The 20,709-nt window shown below is 60.3% G+C and overlaps 6 protein-coding genes across 10 annotated transcripts; all 6 read left to right on the plus strand.

Annotated features, from left to right (window-relative positions):
• Nucleotides 1-577: 577 nt before the first annotated feature.
• Nucleotides 578-7,727, plus strand: ABB37_07794 (putative mitochondrial putative C2 domain protein; the record flags this gene model as incomplete). The annotated part of the gene is made up of 1 exon (XM_015806560.1): nt 578-7,727. Exon 1 carries the CDS (start codon nt 1,005-1,007, stop codon nt 7,725-7,727), a length of 6,723 nt encoding a protein of 2,240 aa, XP_015654924.1. The 5' UTR covers nt 578-1,004.
• A 793-nt stretch (nt 7,728-8,520) lies between these two features.
• ABB37_07795 (putative mitochondrial hypothetical protein) lies at nt 8,521-9,372 on the plus strand (the record flags this gene model as incomplete). The annotated part of the gene is made up of 1 exon (XM_015806561.1): nt 8,521-9,372. The coding sequence occupies exon 1, from the start codon at nt 8,626-8,628 to the stop codon at nt 9,370-9,372; it is 747 nt and encodes a 248-aa protein (XP_015654925.1). The 5' UTR covers nt 8,521-8,625.
• Nucleotides 9,373-9,838: 466 nt separating this feature from the next.
• ABB37_07796 (hypothetical protein) lies at nt 9,839-13,988 on the plus strand (the record flags this gene model as incomplete). Of its 2 annotated transcripts, none has more annotated exons than XM_015806562.1 (1): nt 9,839-13,988. In XM_015806562.1, exon 1 carries the CDS (start codon nt 10,590-10,592, stop codon nt 13,986-13,988), a length of 3,399 nt encoding a protein of 1,132 aa, XP_015654926.1. In that variant the 5' UTR covers nt 9,839-10,589. The 2 variants fall into 2 exon arrangements, with proteins under 2 accessions (XP_015654926.1, XP_015654927.1); XM_015806563.1 differs by having other exon boundaries at nt 9,842-13,988.
• A 647-nt stretch (nt 13,989-14,635) lies between these two features.
• Nucleotides 14,636-16,354, plus strand: ABB37_07797 (Ubiquitin-like protein; the record flags this gene model as incomplete). 2 transcript variants are annotated; one of them, XM_015806564.1, is made up of 1 exon in its annotated part: nt 14,636-16,354. In XM_015806564.1, the coding sequence occupies exon 1, from the start codon at nt 14,759-14,761 to the stop codon at nt 16,352-16,354; it is 1,596 nt and encodes a 531-aa protein (XP_015654928.1). In that variant the 5' UTR covers nt 14,636-14,758. The 2 variants fall into 2 exon arrangements, with proteins under 2 accessions (XP_015654928.1, XP_015654929.1); XM_015806565.1 differs by having other exon boundaries at nt 14,748-16,354.
• A 625-nt stretch (nt 16,355-16,979) lies between these two features.
• Nucleotides 16,980-18,177, plus strand: ABB37_07798 (putative oxidoreductase; the record flags this gene model as incomplete). Its single annotated transcript, XM_015806566.1, has 1 exon — nt 16,980-18,177. Exon 1 carries the CDS (start codon nt 17,065-17,067, stop codon nt 18,175-18,177), a length of 1,113 nt encoding a protein of 370 aa, XP_015654930.1. The 5' UTR covers nt 16,980-17,064.
• Nucleotides 18,178-18,555: 378 nt separating this feature from the next.
• Nucleotides 18,556-20,180, plus strand: ABB37_07799 (hypothetical protein; the record flags this gene model as incomplete). Of its 3 annotated transcripts, none has more annotated exons than XM_015806567.1 (1): nt 18,556-20,180. In XM_015806567.1, exon 1 carries the CDS (start codon nt 18,783-18,785, stop codon nt 20,178-20,180), a length of 1,398 nt encoding a protein of 465 aa, XP_015654931.1. In that variant the 5' UTR covers nt 18,556-18,782. The 3 variants fall into 3 exon arrangements, with proteins under 3 accessions (XP_015654931.1, XP_015654932.1, XP_015654933.1); XM_015806568.1 differs by having other exon boundaries at nt 18,565-20,180; XM_015806569.1 differs by having other exon boundaries at nt 18,665-20,180.
• Nucleotides 20,181-20,709: the final 529 nt, after the last annotated feature.

A 20,709-nucleotide genomic window follows, 5' to 3' on the forward strand; every position in this document is an offset into this window, starting at 1 on the left:
ACATTCTTACGTCCCTCCCCCCCCCCACCCCCACCACACACACACTTTTCTAGGCTCAACTGGTATTTCTGTCTCTCTTCAGCTTTCGGCTTTCTTTTTCATGCTTTATCATGTCCTTGATACCTCATATTTTCTGTGGTGGTGGTGGCTGGCAGCGTCGATGTGCGATGAGTGTTTCCTGGTTCCCCTACCCTGAGTGTGTGCGCCGCACCTCCGCGCGCGTACATCCACTCCCCACTGCGGTTTCTCCTTCTTTTTTTCATCATTTGTCTCTTTTAGGCGTGTCGCCTCCACTCCACGTTTCCTCGTATCCAAATCAGCCATGTATCTAGGCATTAAGTACGTTTGATCGTGCACTTGTGTGGATTCCTCTCGTCTGCGTGCTTGCGGCACTGCCGTGGTCGTCCTCCGCTCTTTTTTTCTTTCTTCTCCGCTTTCACCTTTGCCCGTACACCTGCTTCTCGACGGCGGCACATCACTCTCCTCTCCTCTCCTCTCCTCTGCTCTCTCTCTCTCTTTCTCTTTCTCTTTCTCTCGCGGCCATCCGCAACGGCGGTGGCACTTCATGTAACGGCGCAGTACAACACAGCCGCTACGCGAGCGGATAGACGACAGAAAAAGAAAGGTGCTGTGTGTGTGTGTGAGTGAAGTGTTTGTTGGCACTCGGTGACGTAACTCTCACCGCTCCTGCGCTCACACTTTGGCGCAGTATAGTAGCAGCGAACTTATTATTATTATTACTGTTATTTTTATTCACTACGCCCTTAAAAGGAGCTCTACCGCCATATATTTTATACTGCTCGGTAAACTCGGCACACATCAATATTGTACCTTTCCTCTTCTCTCCCACATATTTCATTCTTTTTTGTTTGTTTGTTTTTTGAGGCTTTCTTGGGTTGAGAGATTTGTGGCGCTGCTCCAAAGCGATCATCATCCTCTTGCTGGGGTTGGTGCTCTTTATCTTTTTTTTTGTCTGTTTGCGTTTCTGAGTTCGCTCGTTCGCCATGGCTACGTTGAAGGTGACCGTTCACGAGGCTCGCGACCTCCCGGTGATGGACCGGGCCACCGGTCTGGCCGATCCGTACGTCGTCGTGAAGCTGGATGACATGGAACACACGACCGACATCGCCCGCCGCACCCGTAACCCGGTCTGGGAGCACGACGTCCGCTTCGACACGGCCGACCTGCTCGTCCTGCAGGAGGACCCTCTCGAGGTCCGGGTGTACGACCACGACATCATCAGCCGCGATGACATCGTAGGGATTGTGCTGCTGGACTGCAACAGCATCATCTACCGCGACAACCCGACGGTGTCGGGCTGGTTTCCGCTGATCGACCCCGATGCCGGGCTGCACGGGGATATTCGCCTGACCATTCGCATTAAGTTTCACGCCGCGGAGAACCCGCTCGCGCCGGCGCTGCCGGAGCGCTACGTCCGCCGCCTCGACCCCCGCGTGGCGGAGCAGCCACCGTACCCTTTCACCGTCACGCCGCCTGCCACCGTAAACGCCAAGATGGAGAATAGTTATAATAATAATAATACGAGTACTATTCATGAGAACGATGACGATGTGAGCATTAGTCTGTCGACAGTGCCCTCTACGGTTTCGAACGGTGTCATGGGAGAGCTAACCTCAGCTAGTCAGACACAGCAGCAGCAGCAAGCAACGTCCAGCACGGTAGACCAAGGCACCTCGTTGTCAACCTTGGCGCAGCGCGCCGCGTATTTGCACAACAACCGATCCGCATCTGCCGCGACGACCTCGAGCGGGCGTATCTCCAAAAAGCGCGCGGTGTCAACGTCACGACATGCCGCGATGCCGCCCTTCATCAACCCCGACACGTCCTTCGCCAGCGCCCCCAACGGCAGCATGAACCTCAACATGGGGAGTAGTATGGGGCCAGGGCCCGGCGGCAGCGGCGGCAACAACTACGCCAACACAGCAATGCACAACCCCGATAACGTCAGTGCCGCGCCGCTGCCCTCCCCCTCGCTCCTTCCTTTCCTCGTCGAGCAGGACCTCGACCCGTTGCACACCGCACGCGTCGATCACCCCACCCTCGCCGCCGAGGAGGAAGGCGTCTTTGTGTTTAGCGTGTGGCGACTGGACCCGGCGGTGTTTCGCGTGGAGAGCACGCACAGCATGATGGAGGAGCTCATCGTGAAGTCGGACCCAGAGCATGTGCGCTTCACAAACCTGCGCAGCAGCCGCAGCATCAACGATGCTCGCGTTGTGCAGCTCTTCAAGCTAAGCGGCAAGGTGCGCCGTCAGCTTGCCCGCAAGGTAGTGGAACTGCAGTGCAACGCCGTGTTGGGGTACGTGGAGGAGTTCGATATGGAACCGAACGGCATCATCGTTCGCGCCTACGGCACGCCGTGTGTGGTGTCGAAGGTGAAGTACGTAGACGAGCGCGAGATGCAGCACTTCCTGCGCAGTAAAGCGCGCTACCTGCAGTCCAACATCGCGGCTGCATATCAGAGCGAATTGCTGGCCCAACAGATGCAGCTCAGCTCCAGCGCCCTCTCGCGCGGTGCCTCGCCGCTTCTGACGGGCGGTGGGACGAGCACGACGAAGACGAGTGCAAGTCGTGGCGTGGGAGGCAATCCCACGTACTTTCCGCCGCCGTCCACAATAACTCCTCGCGCGTCCCTTGGCGGGTCGTCTCCGCCTATGTTGGCGGTAACCGTCGCAGCAGCAGCAGCAGCGGCACAGGACCGGCGTAAGCTGTCGAGCACCGCGTCGCGGTCGCCACATCTTATGTCACCGCCCATGCACGGCAGCGCAACCACCCCAAACACGAACACCACGGTCAGTCATTCCATGACGAGCACCACCTCACGCGACCACCTGCTGCCGCCGCCAATGCTGTCGCTGACGAAAGACGCGACGACGGCCGAGCAGATGCCACCGGAGACAACTTCCACCGCCGCTCATTCTACGGCGACGACCCCCGTCCACCAACCAATTGATCCGGCGGGGTCTGCACGGGGCAGTGAGGGCATCGCTGCGGCCTCGCACTCCGCCTTCGTCTCGCTGGTCCCGGACGACGGCAGCAGCAGCGGACACGACGGCGCCGTCCCGCCGCACCACCACCACGAACCCAGTATGCCCGCACCCCCCGCTACCTCGCTGGCCTCGTCAACGTCGTTTGCACGCAGCAACGGCGCGGCGTCGTTTGAGCACGGCGGCGTCACCGCCTCTGCAGACGCAGCGGCATCTTATTTGCTAGTCGCGGCGGTGGTCAGCGCGAGCTCGACGGACTCGCCGACCTATGGAGGGAACACATCGGATATGGCTGCGGTAGTGACGTCGATGGCGGCCTCACAGCAGCAGCTAAGCAACGCCCGAGCAGCACCTCCTGAGAACAGCATCACCACAGCAACAGCGGTGGGTGCCGGGGGTGGGGGTGGGGGTGCTCCGACAGTGGCGCCGTCCGCTGCGCAGACAGACCCGACCACCACCGCCACCGCCACCGCCGCGGCGGCTGTTGCAGCCGGCAACGCACCCGCCACTCCTGCCCGAGTCATCATCTCCATGCTGACGGTGAAAGACCTGCCGGCGGGGTCCATTCACCACATCGGCGGGTACATCTGCGCCCGCTCCGTCAAGATCGTCTCGCGCGTCAAGTCGCGGCAGATGATCTCGCAGGAGCGCGACGCGTGGTGGATGGAGCTGCGCGAAGAGCTGCGGGCCAACGCGCGCGCCTTCCACTGCAACACGGTACTCGGCTACGAGGAAGAGACGCAATATCACGAGGACGTCGTGCTGCTCTCCTTGTACGGCACGGCGGTAATGGTAGACGTCTCCGTCACCGCGCTGCGCGCCGGACCGGAGTACCTCTTTCGTCGGCAGAAGCAGCGCATCGCGTCGAAGCGGAACTGCGCGTTGCTGCACCTATACGACGGACCGCGTCGCAAAGGCGGTCAACAAGGCCTTGGTCTCTTGGTCGGCGAGGTCGGGGACCTGCTGCTGCACCACGAATGCAGTATCTGTCACGGCAAGCCCGTGCCGGAGGTGCTGCTCGCCGCCTGCACGCTGCCCGTCGAACTCAGCTGCGAGGCTCCACCACGGCTGGTGCAGGTGGCCGTCTCAAAGATGAAGCCAAACGTGAAAGGAGTAGATCTGGCGATGGCGGTGTCGCAGGCACTGCCGTTCATCGAGTTTGCGCTACATAAGCAGCTCCTCTTTCACCTCCGCCTCCAGCAAATGAACGCGTGCTTCGCGCTGCGGGTGTCGGTCGTGGTGGGCCCCGACGCGATCATCGGCACCCTGACCGGCTCCGGCTGCCGCCTCGCGGGGCTTCCCATGCCGCGGCTGCCCCGCGTGTCAGTCGTGGATCCGCTGATTGTGAACAAGGAAAGCGTGATGAAACTACGGGATGTGATAGCCTCGCGCCGTCGACGGCGCTACCACAGCAATCGAAACAACACTAGCAGCAGTAGCAGTAGCAGTAGCAGTGGTAGCTCGTCGTCCTCATCGTCCTCCTCTTCGTCTTCGAATTTCAGCGATGGCGCCTCTTCTCGGTCCTCCGCGGCCGCAGGTGGAAAGCCCCTCGCAGCATCGCACTCCACGTTCACAAAAGGTTCAGAAAATGTGGGCGGTGCTGCACGGATGAGCTCAACGGACGACGTACGGGCGGCGGGCGCACCGCCGCAGCAGCCGCAGCAGACGAATAGCACCACGCCGAACTCCATTACATCGCCCAACTCGATGTCCACCTCGAAGCAACGTAACCAACGCCGTCAGCTGCAGCACCAGCATCGACACGAGAAAACAAAACGGCCTCGACGTCATCACCGCAGCAGCCATCGCCACGTACATCACCACAAACGCGGCAGCGCCTCTTCACGCTCCGCCTCTGCGGACGGGAAGTCGAAAACGCCTTCGCTCGCTTCTTCGTCCACCGAGGCGTCGCTTCGAAGTGCGGCGCAGGGACGGCGGGGTAAGAAGCACCACCACAAGCGCCACCGCCACCGCCGCCCAGGCAGCAACCGCAACAGCAGCGTCGGCGCTGCGGGTGGGGGCAACGAGCGCGGGTCGTCGCGCGGCCTCGCGGACTCAGTGTTAAATTCTGCCTCTCCCGTATCAACGTCGAGCAGCAGCAGCAGCACGTCGGATTCGTCTGCTTCCTCTTCCTCGTCTTCACGCTCCTCGCGGGCAAGATCGTCCGATCCAGCGCGCAACTCTCGCAGCACCTCCTCTTCCTCGTCATCGTCTTCGTCTTCGTCCGCCGGCTCCTCGCACTCGTGGGTGCCGACGGAGTCGAGCGAGTCGGAGGATGTGTACGCCCCGGCTGATCGGTGGCGTGCCTCCAGCAGTGGGGTGCGCACCAAGACGGACGACTACGTGGTGAAGATTGACGATGTGGAGGAGGCAGACATGATGTTGGGCATGGTCGACTCGACGAACTTCGAGGATGGGGTGCTGCTGACACTTCCCTATGTGCCGGATAGCGCGAACGCGTTCGACTGGCAAGAGCGGATCGTCCTCGACCGGCGCTACTCGCGCGCCGCGGTAGCACCTTTTATGGGTAGCAGCATCAGTGGTGGTGGGGGTGGGATTGGGCTGGCCAACGGCAGTATGAATGGTGCTGCTGGCGGCTTCTACGGTGGAGCTCTGAAAGGCAGCGGCAGCAGCAGCACCTTTGCAAATGCACTGATGCGCGGTGACGAAGGCGGTGCAGCAGCAGCAGCAGCTGGTAGTGGTGGCGGTGTCGATAGCAATGCAGCCCTGAGCAGTAACACCACTGCAGCAGCAGCAGGTCGTACCGCCCTCACGACGCGTCTGTTAAACGAATACTGCGCCGATGCGAAGCGCGCCTTCGTGCATCGTGCGTGTCGGGTGGCGATGCGCACCGATCACCCGCTGCGCCTGCGCGTCGTGAACCTTCGCGTCGAGATGACATTTGTGCCGAACAGCGCGGACCTGCAGCTGCGCCTGGAGGGGTGCGTGATGGTGGCGAGCAGCGCCGGTGCCCGACGGCTGCGCGCTCTGGAGGACCGCGCGTTTCGGGTGTGCATGCACCACACACTCGAGTCCCTCTCCGGTCTTTGGAAGTACCACCAGCAGCAGCTGCAGAGTCAGGCGAGTCACAGCAACGCGGGCGGTTCGCTGACACCGGCAACACGGCTCGCAGGCACGCCGCTGATGATGCCGGCCAACGCGCACAACTCCGGCGCAGCCACGCCGTGGCTGCCGTGGGGTCCGAACACGCCTGTGCTCTCTCCGATAATGGTCGGGGATGTGAACACCAGTACTTCTCTCTCCTCTCCCGGACAGCAGCAGCAGCAACCGTCCTCCGGACCCGCACTCTCCGTCCCGCACAGCAGCAGCCTTCACACCGTCACCATGGCAGCAGCAACAGGGAGTAAGCTGTCCGTGAACTCGCTGCTGCCGCGGATCGAATCCGGTCCTGCCTACCTCGACGCACGCCGGCTCTTCGTCACGTGCAACGCGCCTTTCTCGATGCCCTACGTGCAGGACATCACTCTGCCGCCGCCGCGGGTGTGGAGCGGCATGGCGACAGCCTTCTCGGAGGACACGGCGACATCGCCGCGGCACACATCGACCTACGCGGAGTACCGCGACAACCGCGGCTCCCGCACCGCAACGCTGTCGCGCCACTGGCACGCCTTTGTGCGTGCAGCAGGGCAGTCCATCAAAGGACTCGTGGATCGCGCCACGGGAGGCACGGGGGACCGCATTGACCGCCGGCTGCAGCAGCAGCGGAGGTGGCTGTCATCGTCGTCGATCGCCGCCGAGGGCAGCTCGGGGGCCGTGGCGGACGGTGCAGGGTCTGTGACCAACGGATCGGCGGACCTGTCAACCACGGCGGGGTTGCGGGATGCGAACTACAGCCACCCCGCCGCCCGTCTACCGCAGGACATGACCCAGCTGCTGCAGCTCATTCCCGAGGTGCTCCTCACCCCGCTCGACTACGTCGCCGGCCGCTCCATCGTGCGCTACCTCGGCCGTCTCTCCCAGCACTTCATCCGCGAGGACTACGACGCCGACACCGGCGATGACTTAAACGTATTCTTCCAGCGCGCTGAGATGGAAATCATGTGCATGGTGCAGGCGATGGTGCGGCTCATGGGCGGCAACGCAATGTTGAAGCACCGCGTGGTGTACCACGAAATCTGCGACTCCGACGGCTCCGGCAGCGCCTTTCTCTTCGCCACGGTGACGGGGGACGTGGTGCAGGTCAGCGCGAGAGAGTACTGGGGGCCGCACCCACTCGACAGCCACGCGAAGAAGAAACAACGCACCAACAGCAAAATGGAGAAGAAGGGCGACGGCGAAGATGGCGTCGATTCAGATAAGGAGGGCAGCACAACACGCAACGACGACAACGCCGCGGCAGCCGCAGAGGGGAGCGACAAGGACCGCAGCCCAACAACCGCAGCGGCGGCAGCAGTATCCGGGAAGCGCCACAAATCTCGCCGCGGTACGTCGCGTCGTCGCGGCAGCCGACGCCACCGCGCCCACGCGCATCGCCGCCGTCACCGTCACCGCCGTTCGTCCTCGTCGTCCTCCTCTTCCTCCTCCGCGGCTTCTAGAATGAGTCGCGACACCGTTAGCAGCAGCACGACGGCCAACAGCCGTACGCCGATGCCGCCGTCCCCCAGTGCGCGTGAACGGCAGTCTCGGATGATGGCGAGTGCGGAAACCGCGCGGAAGAAGGACGCAGAGGAACAACTGGACACGGCGCAGCCAGCGAAGTAAATATATATAAGTGATATGAGGCGGGCGTGGACGCGTGTGTGTGCGTGGAGGTGCAACGATGTGGGTGTGGGAGTTGGGAGGCCGGTTCTCTGCTGAAAGTGGAGCAAACGTCCTGATGATGATGCTGTTGCTGCTGCTGCTGCTGCTGCTGCTGCTGCTGCTGCTGTGTGTGTGTGTGTGTGTTTCTCTGTTTTACCGTTGAACTGCGTACATCGCCGTGGTGCGCCGATGCATTATGTGTGCTCTACTCCGTCTTGTTACGGGACCCACTTTTTTTCTTCTGTTTTGACTGCACATGAACGCTGTTTCTCTGTTGCGCACACCAGCGCTTCCCAAAGAAAGTGCCGTTAAAGTAGTTTTGTATGTGGGTCGGTGTGGTGGAAAAGGAAATGATAAAACGAGCTCTCCGTTGTGTCACCTTGGCTGTCATCCTCCTTCCACCCCCACCCCTCCCAACCTCTGTGTGCGCATACGCCTCTTACATTGCAGTGCAACGAGAAGGGGGAAAGCAAGCACGCTCTCCTTTGCCAGCGTTAGACATGTGCCTACAATATACATCGCTTACTCAACGAAGCAAGAGCAACGATTGGTGTTTCGCAGCCTCTTGTCGTGGAGAGAGCAGGCTCTTCTACCCCTCCCCCACTCTCCTTCTATTTCTCACTCTCTTCCCCTTTCCTCCTCCTCCTCCGGCCTCGTTTCAATATCGCGGCACATCTCGTTTGTTTGCCGTTGTATTGTTCTGTCTTCCTTCTTTGGGTTACGCGGGGTTTGTTTTTCTCTCTGGTGCTTCGACAGCAAGCCCCTTTTTTTTTTCCAACGAATGAAGAGCCTTGCGTCTTGTGGACGAAGCGTCGGGCTGCTCCGTAGAGTTACCGCGTGCCGCTGCTCATGTCCGAGCATGCCCGCTCTGCGCTGCTCCGGCTCGTCCGCAGCAGGACAGGCAGGATCGGGGGGCAGCGCCCCTCGCGCGGACGGCTACGACCAGTTCCGACACCAGCAGCAGCAGTATCACCGACGCTCCTTTCACGAAAAAGGATCTGCAGCGCCGCGTGGAAACGCAGAAGGCGGTGCGCAACAGCAAGATCAACAGACCCAGTCGCGTGCATCGGCGTCTTCCTCTTCCTCCTCCTTCTCCTCGACATCAGAGAGGGTGAAGGATGAGCGCGTGTACGGACTCGGCTCTGCCACGGCGCAGCAACGCCGGCAGGTGCGTCAGCAGTGGGAGAAGTCGTTTCTAGGTCGCGTGCACTACGATGAAGGGATGCACAGCCGCTTCGCCGAAGCGCTCGCGTCAGAGGAAGAGGAGGCCTACGGGCAGTCGATTGAGGGCGCCTCGCACGCCGAACTCTTCCCGCGCTGGCCCGAAGATGAGGAGGCCCCGCTGGCGCAGTTTCGACGGCTGCGGCCCGCGCTGCAGCTGCGTTACATCGTGAACCGCCTGAGCATGGGCGAGCGCCGCATCCGTTACGCTGCGGACTACGGCAGTCTTTCGATGATGCATCAGCTCAACCTGGGTGAGCTGATGGTGCATGAGGCGGAGAAGCTGTTGGGGGAGCTGGGCTGGATGAACGAGGATGTGGCGGCGCAGATTGAGGAGCTGAAGATGCTGGCGGCGAAGATCAAGTACGACTTTGACCTCGATTAGTCCTGCGCGCGTTGCTACTTGATGCTCTTGAGTCGGGGAACGAAGCTTTCTACCTCCGTGTGTGTGCGTGTGTGACTCTGTCCTTCAATGAGAAGACTGTCACAGCAAGCCAACGATGTGTATCGCTGTTGGTGTTGTTTTCACAAAAGCATTTGCCAAAAAAAGGCAAACCTTTCTACTCATGGTTTATGCGATCTCTTTACCTGTTCGTCATGCAAACGCGCGCTCTCTTGTCCGCGCCAGCGCCATTATTCCACGTGGGCTTCTTGTGCTCTTCTCTGGCAAAAGCAAAGGGTGGAAAGGGAAGAGGCCCTTCGCCACCCCAGGCCGCCCGCCAAGAGCGCCGCCCCCCGCCCCCCACCCTCGCGATTCCTTCGCTACCTCCCCCCCCCTCCCCCTTCCTTTTCTCCTTTTCCATCGACACAATGCTTGTCGTCGTCTTCTTCACTGTCTCTCTCTCTCTTTCAGTAGCCACAACATAGCTGATTATTACTATTACTTCTTGAAAGCACGTTGCGGTACAGCTAACGTCGTCAACTGCTGCTGCAGATACTCAAACCGTTCAATACAAAGCGCCGTGATCCATGAGTTAGATATCACCCTCACCCATCACACACCGTAGTTCGACTACACACACTTGTCTTCCTTTGTTTGCTCTGTAGTACTACTATTATTATCTTTCCGTTGAGAAACCCTGGCACTCCAAGACGAAGAAGCTGCACTATAAACACCCTTTGCAAATACACCTCCCCATACAACTACAACCACCTGTGATTTTCTTAAATCACGCCTTGTCTGTTTGTTTGTTTTTCTCCTTTTGAATTCTTCGTTCTTTGCTGCACGCGGTGTGCGCTGCGTATACATCAACATTTTTGTTTGTCCTGTTGTGTTGCTCTTTGATTCGTCTCTCTCTCTCCTACCCTTCTCGACTTCTCTTGTATCTCTTCTCACTATTATTATTATTATTATTATTCATCCCTGCCGTGTCCCGCGCTGGGGTACAGCGCAAAAAAAAAATAAGCTGTTCTGCGGTTGTGTCGTACGGTCGATGAGTGGCAACGGAGCGGCTACGTAGCTGTGGCACGTCTTTCTCATTTTTTATTATTATTATATATATTTCTAGCCTTCGCGGTGCCGCCGCGCACGCTCCGCATTCTTCTTTCTCGGAGTTTGGTGAAGACCAAAAGCAGAAGAGAAAACCCCGACAAGAGTCGAAAATGAAGCCGTCAAAAACAGTCGCTGCAACGGCACCGTCGCGGCGTCGCATCAACGCGTTCAGCGACGTCGACATCAAGAAGCCGAAGGGTGCCACCGTCCACGTCGACCCCCCGCGGCCACCGCGGCAGCACTCTCACGCGTTGAAGCAACTTCCCCTTCTCACAAAATCGAACTCGGCCGCCGTCGTCGACGGAAAGCAGCAAGAGGCAGAGCAGCAGCGGCAACAACGCGTGCCCCCGCTCACGGGGGCCGTCGCCACGGATGTCCCGCGATTGATCGCACCGCGGCCTTCTGGTAATGGCCCCAGCGAGGGCGAGCTTTCCCCTTCCTCCGCACCAAGCACAACGGCGATGCGTCACAACGAAGGACGGGGCAGCTCGGCCGATGCCGCGGTGGCGAAACGGTCGGTGTCCATTCAAGAGCCGCCCAGCGCACAGCGGAAAACACAGAGTTTCATGACACGTGCGGAACAGGAGGAGATGCGCATGCGTGAAATCAAGCGGCTAAACAAGGTAGAACAAGAGAAGGCGCAACCGAGGAAGGCGACGAACGCGGCGGAGATTGCCGCGGCAGCAGCCGATGCCCGCCAGCAACTCGGTCAGCCAACCTACGTGGCGATCACAGCGCAGAAGACGTCCGCGGAGGCCCAGTACGAGGCGGCGCATCATTACACGCACCTCGTGGCGGATCTGCATCAGCGCCTCGGAATCCTACCAGCACCGCAGCCGCAGACGCAACGGACGCCAGAGGAGAACGGCGAAGCGACCGCAGCGGCGCAGCGTCGGCTCGCACCGCCCGCCAACGTGGTGGAGAACGTGGCCGACAAGGTGCTCGCGCTGCGGCGGGCGGAGATGGCAGAGATGGTGGCCCGCCTGCGGCGCCTCCTCGCAGAGAGCAACGTAACGTCGACGGCGGGCGAGATTCCGATTATTCCGGCCGGCGACCTCACCGGCACTCCGTGTCCCGCGTGCGACTTCTGCATTGATATGACCTCGGAGGAGACGATTCGGACGTATCTCGTACCCGTGCTGCAGGCGCTGGCCGCGGAGCGAGTCGTGATGCCGATGGCGGGGCGGCGCGGCAGCGTTTCCGTGACGAGCGCCGCGGCCTCGTACGGCGCGACCACGTTAGACTCCTTTCGCGTGCACAGCAGCCGGAAGGCGAACCACTCGGTGGGGAGTGGGCATCGCGAAGGATCCACCGGCGGCTCTCCACCGCAACAGCAGCAGCAGCAGCAGCTGGCGGTGGTGGGGGAGTCGCCGGAGCCGTCGCGCTACGCCGTTCCTCGTTGTTTCCGCCTCGAGCTTGTCCCGTTTGGCCTCCGCCGCGTCGCCCTCCACGTCTCCGTCCACGCGTACTTGACGGAGCACTTTTACAAGGCCCACGCACAGCGGCAGGAACGCCTCTTCTCCCTTGCCCTCGACCCGCCCTACCCGGAGAACTGGGAGGCGTGGACGGCGGCGGACCGGACACGGCTGCTCTATCACGTGCTGGACGATCTTCTGCACGGCGGCCCGCACCCGCCCGTGCCGTCCGCCACGGAGGACATCGTTCTCTTCCCAGCACACATCGACGCCACGCGCGATGCGCTCTGGAAGAGCGTGTGGACGTTGCGCTCGCTGACGCAGCTGCTGACGGTGCCGGAGGACGCCATTGCGAGTTACTTGGGCCCCGAGGTGATGTTTTACTACGCGTGGATGAACCACTACGCTCGCTGGTTGCTCGGCGCAGGCGTGTTGGGCGTTGTCGTATCGCTGCTGAGCTCTGTGCGGCTTGTCGACCCGGTCGTGTTGTCTGGTGCGTACGCAGCGCCCACCTCAACCTTCACGGCTGTGCACTTCACCATTCGCCGCTACCTGCAGCACGGTCTCGACGCCACCCTTCTCCCGCTTTTCATCATTGCCATGATTATTGGCAGTGTGCTGTGCATCAAGACGTGGGAGCGGCGGTGCAGCTTCCTGACCATGCAGTACCACCTCTTCCAGCAGGAGGGCCGCGACGAGCCACGCCGCGACTTCCACGGCACCCCGGGCCGCAACCCGGTCACCGGAGAACCGCAGCTGATCTACCCTGCGTGGTACCGCGCAGCCGTGCTGCAACCTCTGGCCTGGGCGATTGTGTTTCTCTTCATGGCCGGCACCATCGCGGTGATGGTGTGCTCGCTGAACCTCGATGGCATGGTGGGTGACCCGTCCAGTCGTCTCGCCATTTCTCTCCTTCGGCAGTACACCATCAACGGCAACGTCCTCGACGCCGCGGTGCACCCATACATGGCGATGCTGCCCCGCATCGGCTACTCCGTCTGCATCGCGGTGCTGAGCTTTCTGTTTACGGAGCTCGCGACGTGGCTGACACGGATGGAGAACTACCGCTACCGCGGTGAGTACGTTCGCGCCCTCACGCTGAAGCGGGTCGCCTTTGAATTTGTCAACTCCTACGCGAAGCTCATCTTCGTTGCATTCGGCCGCTGCAGCCTACCGGAGCTGGCTTCGAATCTGCAGTCCATTCTGTACGTGGCCGTGCTGAGTCGTTTGGTGACCGACACAGTTCTCCCGTTCTTTGTCACGCATCGTCGACGTGTCGCGCGCCGCATCGTGCAGCACCATGAGGCGACGAGGGAGGAGAGGAAAGAGGCGGGCAGTGCCGACAAGAACCCGCTATCCTCTGCATTAGCCGCAACAACAGCTATAGCAGCGGCGGCGGCAGCAACAGCCACAACGGAGACGCTGCCGTCCGCCGCGCCGGCGACGCACGGTGGCGACGCCGCATCTCCGCTGGACGAGGTGGATGAAATGTTGGATCCCTACGACGTCTACGTGGACTTCGTTGAGATGATTATTCAGTTCGGCTACATCCTGCTCTTCGCCGCCGCCTACCCTCTCGCCTCCTTCGTCGCGCTGCTGTCGAACATCGTCGAGGTGCGCTCTGACCTATTCAAGATGTGCTACGTCGTCCGACGGCCGGTTCCGCGGCTGGGGCTGCAAGAGAACGCGACGTGGTGTGGCGTCATGCGTGTGTTTGCGATGGCGGCTGTTATCACGAACACGTTTCTGCTGGCGTTCACCTCACATCAGATGGCGCGGTGGTTCCCTGCGTACTTCGCGACGAGCAGCACGCCCATCGCCCTCCCGCTCGGCTCGATGAACGACATCGCGCGGGTGAACGACGCCACGACGAGTGCGGCGAGTATGGCCAGTTTGGCGAACAACGCAAGCGTCACACAAGTTGCCTTTGACATGATTCCCGGCAGCGGTCGCATTGTGGTGTTCTATGCCGTGGTGATGGAGCACGTAATGGGGCTGGCGGCGGTGTTCCTGCTCTGGCGCATCCCCTCCACCCCACGGGCCGTGCGCCATTACAAGGAGCGCAGGCTGTACGAGCGCATGTCCCGCTGCTAAAGCCCCCGATCTGCCATCAACACAACACAAAAGAAAGGGAGGTAAAAACAAGATGATTTACTGCGTGTATGTGTATCTTAACAGCGAAGGTGGAGATGAGGGTTATGTTTGTTTGTTTGTTGAGTGAAGAGGGTTGTGTGAAAGGTTAGCGGGTTTGCGGTTCACGTATTACGCTGATGGTCATCGTGTCCCTCCTCATCTCTGCTCGGCCGTTGCGGACGCTCTCCCCCCGCCCCCTCCACCATTCCACCATTCCACGGGCTTTCTTCGTTGTGTATCGAGCGCTGTCTTCTCTCTCTCTCCTACGATCAGACCAAACACACATCAGCATTTATTTAGAAGGTATGGAAAACTCCCTACAATGCAACCGGTGCTTTGACAGTTATCCTCTCCTGCGTCACAGGGTGATGAGGAGAAGTGCTATCGAAGGGAGGGCGGCGTAGTACCACGTGACTCGCCCGACAACTGGAGCACAGCTGTTGCGCAGCGCGGTACTCGCGGTGCACCTCCACTCCATGTTGTGTGTGTGTGTGTGTGTGTGTGTTTCCGGCCCCTCCTCCTTATGCCTGCCTCTCCTTCACGCGACTGCTGCCTTCCCTCACCGTGATGCATCATGTTCGCCTATGGTTGTTGTTATGGTGGTATGAAGCGTTCTGCGTTGCTTTGTTCTGTTTTCGTTCTTCCGTTTGCACCGTCACCTTGCTTATTATTCTTATTATTATCGACTCTCTCTCTGATTTTGTTGTTTCTCTTTTTTCCAGTGCCCAGCGATGTACATCACCATCCGCGGACGTGATCAGTACAACCGTGACCGACTCGACGTGAGCGGAGATCTCACCGTGGCGGAGTTGCGCGCGCGACTCACGCGCGACTTCGGCATCAACGCTGCAAGGGAGAATCTCCGCCTCATCTACCGCGGGTGTCTCCTGAACGACGCCAATGCCCTGAGCTTCTACAACATCGAAGACGGCAGCACGGTGCACGTCGTGGTGCAGAGGCGTTCCGCGGAGGGCGATGGCAGTGATCCCAGCAGCGGCAGCGGCAGCAACATTCCACCACAATGGAACGCAGGCGCGTGGTCGCAGCAAGTCTTTGGCGCGGCCACCGCGGCCGTTCCGTGGAATACGCTGGCCTCTACGATCTCCAGCAGCATCGCAAGCGCAATGCAACAGGAGCTGCGGCATCAGCAGCAGCGATCCGCTGCGTCGTCGCACTCCTTCAACCCTTTTGCGTCTGCGGGCATGGGAGGCGCGACGGCCCCGAGCGGGGAGGGCGGCGGGGAATTTTTCTTTACTGCCACGGCAGACGCGCCGGACCTTCCAACCGCACCGGCGCCAACAACAGACTCGTCTTTCAACGCCGCTGATGACGGTAGCACCGGCGGTGCCAGAAACGACCACACGCCGCCGCAGCAGCTCGGAGCGCAGATTTCGTCCTTCATTTCAGCGGCGATTGCGAATGCCATGAACGCACACAGCGCGGCTGGTCAACCGCCACAACCTCCACAACCCCCACAGCCGCAGCAGCCCCCACAGCCCCAGAGCACAGCAGCAGCAGCAGCAGCAGCAGCGGCGGCAGCGGCAGCTGCGCATGCACAGACGCAGGAACCGTTGTTCGGCAACAACACAACTCCCTCCCCTACGGTGCCTCCGCAGCCGCCGGCAGTCGTGCACCTGCACGTGCATTGCACACCAGATCAGCTGGATCAAATGCCGGCACGTCTGCGCCAACTCGCCGCGGAAACTGCCGTCAGCGGCGTCGAGGTGCACATCGAACCGGTAAGCGTGAGCAGCGAGATGCCGCGTGGACATCCGTCATCACCGCCGCAGCAGCAGCAGAAAACTCCTCCTGGTGATGTGGGTATGCGGACCCTTTACAGCCCCGCCCCGCCGCTCTTCCCAGCCAGTTTCTTATCCCCGCAGCACTCGGCGGAAGGCGACGGTGACGCTGTCGGCACGTCTGCTCGAGCGCGAGAACAATCAGCCGGGCAGAAATTGGACTACCTGGAGGAAATGGCGAAGGAACTGCTGAACGAGGACGAGGGAGATGATATGGACAAAGACACCCAAGCGCCGGAGCAGCCCGCCACGCAGCACGCGCATTTCCGGTCTGTCAACGAAGTCGAGGATGAGTACAGTGGCGCTCCGCGTAGTGTGCCCGAGGACGGAGGGACCACCTCCGCAACGCCCGCGCAAGTCCGTCCTGCTGCGACGGGTTCTGTAACTGCAACGTTGGCACCACAGCCGAGGAGCGCGTTCACTCACTCGCCTGACCAACAAGACGCACACCCGGACAGCTGGAGCGTACGCTCCGGCGATGATTGGGTGATGCTGGAGCCGAGCCAATCGCGCCCCTCTGCTCCGTAAGGCTGAAACGCACAAACGGGGAGAGAAGAATGAAATACCTCGAACCTGCGTCTGGCAAATCACCGTCGTTGGTTTCCTAATCGTGTTCTTGGGACCGCCTCGGTTGCTGTGTTAGTTTGTGTTGCCTTTGGATTCGTTGCCGTCACGGACGCCCTTCCTGAAATGGGGGAAAAGAAAAACAGCGTTCACGTCCCTCTGCCGCCCAGTGGATGTTTGTTTATTTTTAACTACTTTTCCTTTCGTTCCTCGGTGCTTTCTTGCTTGCTGACTTGCTGGCCGGCTTGTGCTCTTTCTCCTTCTCGTAACCGCAACCGCGTGCGCACACAACGCGGCAGACTTGTCATTTACCTTTGTGGTGCTTCTTCAGTGTTTACTATAATGCTTAGTATTATTGAAATGAGGAATGATTACCGTAATGAAAGAGACAGAGCTTCACCCTCGCGCGAAGCGTCGGGGCGTGCATACACAGCGCAGCCTTTTTTTTTTTTGGCGAGCACTTCGTTGTGGGAGTTGCTGTCGGTCTCCTTCGCAAAGAGGCAAGCAAACCATCCTCAAAAGAAAAGAAAAACTTCTTATGGAGCCGTTCGTCAACGGCATGAGTGGTTTTTTACTTCCGCATTCCATATATGTTTTGGTTACTTCTACTTTCATCTTGGTTGTTGGCGTTGGCGCTCCGCTCGTTATTGATTGTTTTCTTTTTCCACTTGCCGATGCGCGAGGGAGGTTTACTTTCAAGCGTCCCCTGCGCACTTACTCCTTTTCTTTTTGCCGTGTGCTTTCCTCCTCCTCCTCAGACGATGTCCACCGCTGCCCACACATTCCGCCGCATCGTTGCGCACGACCTCTCCGTCGACTTCCGCGCCGCCACCTCCATCGTGCGTGCGGACTTCCCAAAGGAGCTGCACCCGAAGGCGGTTCTCGTGAGGAACAAGTTTGTTGGCATCAACGCCAGCGACATCAACTTTACAGCTGGCATCTACCAGCCGGATGTGCGCCCGCCCTTCGGGTGCGGCTTTGAGGCGGTCGGCGAAGTCGTCGCGGTCGGGAGTGCCGTGTTGGATCTAAAACCCGGTGCGGCTGTCGCGACGCGCGAGTACGGCGCGTTTGCCGAGCATCAAGCGGTGGCGCGCCGTCACGTGAAGCTGATTCCGTCTCTTGCGAAAGAGTACCTCCCGCTGGACCTCAGTGCCACGACGGCGTCCATTGCGCTGGAGCACGTCTTGAAGCCGCTGAAGGGTGAGCGGGCGGTGGTGACGGCGGCCGCAGGGGGGACCGGGCAGTTCGCGGTACAGTTGCTGAAGCACGTGTATGCGTGTTCGGTGGTGGGCACCTGCTCCTCGGAGGAGAAGGCGGCCTTTCTGGTGGACAAGCTGCACTGCGATGGGGCGGTGAACTACCGTAAAGAAGGCGGTCAGGTGGCGGCTGCGCTTCGGCGGCACTACCCGCGCGGCGCGCAAATCGCCTACGAGTCGGTCGGCGGTGATCTGCTGGAGTCGGTCACCGCAAGTCTCGCCCTGCGAGGGCGCATCGTCTCCTTGGGCTGCGTCTCGACCTACCAAGATGGCTCGACGGAAGCCGTTGCGCGTCGCACGCCGCTGCCGCTGCAGCTGCTGGCCCACAGCGCGTCTCTTTCGACGTTCTTCCTGCCTCACTTTGCCAAGTATGAGGTCGCCCACTTTGAGAGACTGTGCGCACTGCATGACAAAGGGGTGATCCACAGCTTTGTGGATCCGACGGTGTTCAAAGGGTTAGAGGGGGTGTACGACGCGATTGACTGGATGTTTGCGCGGAAGAACTGCGGCAAAGTCGTTGTGGAGCTGTGAAAGCCGCCCGCCATCGCGTGTGTGTGTGTGTGCGCGCCGGTGTCGTCGCTTCATACAATTCCCAAAAACACATAAACGCGGATTGATATCGCTTTTCTCGTTTCTTTCTCTGTCCCTCTTAGCGTTACAAAGGTAAAGGAGCCGCAGCTCAAATATATACATGTGCCTTGTGTTTCTCGTCCTGAAGTGCAGTTAGTGGTTCCTCGTTGATGTTGCCTTCGCCTCCCTTCTTTCAACGCTGTCGGTTGGCCCTTTCTGCGGTCCCTCCGCCTGCTTCCTCTTGGGCGTGTGTGGGTGTGTCTGTCCGTCTGCGCACTCCTTGTCAGATCTCCTTCCTTCCCTTCCCTCTCTCTCTCTCGCGGTGGAACTGGGTCCGCGAGCCGCGTTAGTCGTTTCGTGCATTCCTTTCTCTTTTTCTTTTGTCTGTGTATTTTGTTTTCATCCCCCGTTTCTTTTCTCATTCGGATCCATCCACTCGCCTTGCGAAAGGTAGTCAGCACACTCCTGCCTCTGCACTCCGCACACCAGCCTCGCAGAACATACTCCTCCACGTGTGCAACGAGCTTCTTCTTCCTCCCTCCTCTGGCTTCACCGCAAGAGCAGCCATGAGCAGCTTCGGAAAGATCGAAATGCCGACGACGGCCGAGGAGGCGAAGGAGTTGGTGGCGATGGTCCGTCAGCAGCCCGACAACCGCGTCTGCTTCGACTGTCCGCAGAAGAACCCGAGCTGGTGCAGCGTGACCTACGGCGTCTTCCTTTGCATGGACTGCTGCGGCCGTCACCGTGGCATGGGGGTGCACATCACCTTCATGAAGTCCGCCGAGTTGGACAGCTGGCGCCCACTGGAGGCCCTCCGCATCGCCCTCGGCGGCAACGGCCGAGCAAAGCAGTTCCTGAAGCAGCACGGCAACGTCGATCCCAGGTCCTTCTACACCTCGCCCGTCGCCGCGCTGTACAAGCGCGTCCTCGACAAGGCCGTGAACGACTTCCAGCAGAGTGGCCAAGTGCCTCCGGCGGCACCGGTGGTCAGCTGCACGCCAGCCTCGCCAAAGTCGTCCGCAGCGTCACCGCTCAGAGACTCCAGCAACGCGTCGCCGGTCCCATCCTTTGGTCCGTCGCCTACAACAGCAGCGGCAGCGGCAACTGTCCCATCGCCATCGTCGTCTGCGAACTCCAGCTCCCGGGCTGAGGTCTCTTCGCAGGGAAGCCCGGTGGCAACGGTGCCCATCGTGGCCATCTCGTCGAAGCCCACGGGCCTCGGCACGAAGAAGCTGGGCGGCGGTGCTGGTGCGACGAAGGCGAAGAAGAAAGGCTTCGGCGGCATCGCCCGCGTGGAGGAAGGCACGATCGCCGAGTCCACGCAGCCCGTCTCGGCCGATCTCCTATACGACCGCGAGGCGGAGCAGCGCAAGGCGGCTGAGGAGGAGAAGGAGCGGCAGCGGCAGGCCGATCTGGCCGCTGCGGCGAGTCGTGCAGTGGACCCAAGCAATCTCGGCGGGCGACGCAGCAGCAGCAGCCAGGGCACGGCCACCGGTACGAGCACGCCACAGCCGCAGCGGCAGACGGCGTTTATCAGCAAGAGCGCGGAGAACGTGACGGGCGATTTGTTTGACGAAACGGCGCGCGCGCCTGCACCGGCACCGTACTCGCCCAGCACGACGGCGTCGCCCTACTCAGGCATCGGCACGGCGAGCAACGCCTCTCGCGCAGCTGCGGTGCCCGCCAAGTCGCCCTCCATATCGGCACCCGCAGGTGCGACGGCCTCGTCGACGGCTGGTCCACCGCGCGCCGGGCCGGACTTCCGCGGTCTTGGCAATCAGGCGTACGTGCCAGAAGGTCCCTCCGGTGCTGGCAACAGCAACGGTGGTGGCAGCAACTACCGGTCGGCGGCAAATGACGCCGTGTGGAACATGTCGGAGATGGCGCACAACCTGCAGCAGAGTGCCGCCGCGGCCACCGAGTCGTGGGGAACAGCCGTGAAGAACTTCTTGGACGACCTATAAATCCCAATATATATAGTTCGAGTTGATCTGGCCATCCTTTTCGCTGCTGGTGCGTGTTCACTTGTCGAATGCCCTTTCGCAGACCTCTTTGCTTTACGCCTTTGCGGCAACGTTAAGCGAGCTATGCCCACTGGCAGTGCATAATTTTCCATTGAGTTTTTGTAGAACAGATAATGTTGACTTTCTTTCTCGTGTTGTTGATTGATATTGCTGACGTTGTTTTCGGTAGGAGTGGATGGACACGTGTGGGGGCTGGATGCTTCACGCTGGCTGAGACCACGCCTCTATCCATTTCTTTGTTGTGCGTGTGCTTTCCCCTTGTTCAGGCGGCGGGTGTTGTTCCCACGGCGTTGCAGGAGACGAGAAAGAAGTACCGAAACAAAAAGCCCGTGGGGCGGGGCAGTCCTCACCACAGAGCGGCGGGGGCTCCCCAACCAGCAAACGAAAGGCAAGCAACAACGGCAATAAGAAGCGCCACGAAATGAGTTGTAACCACAAAAACCGGAATTAACAACGCGGACGGCGCAGC

Source organism: Leptomonas pyrrhocoris (assembly GCF_001293395.1).
Source record: "Leptomonas pyrrhocoris isolate H10 chromosome Unknown, whole genome shotgun sequence".
NCBI lineage: Eukaryota > Euglenozoa > Kinetoplastea > Trypanosomatida > Trypanosomatidae > Leptomonas > Leptomonas pyrrhocoris.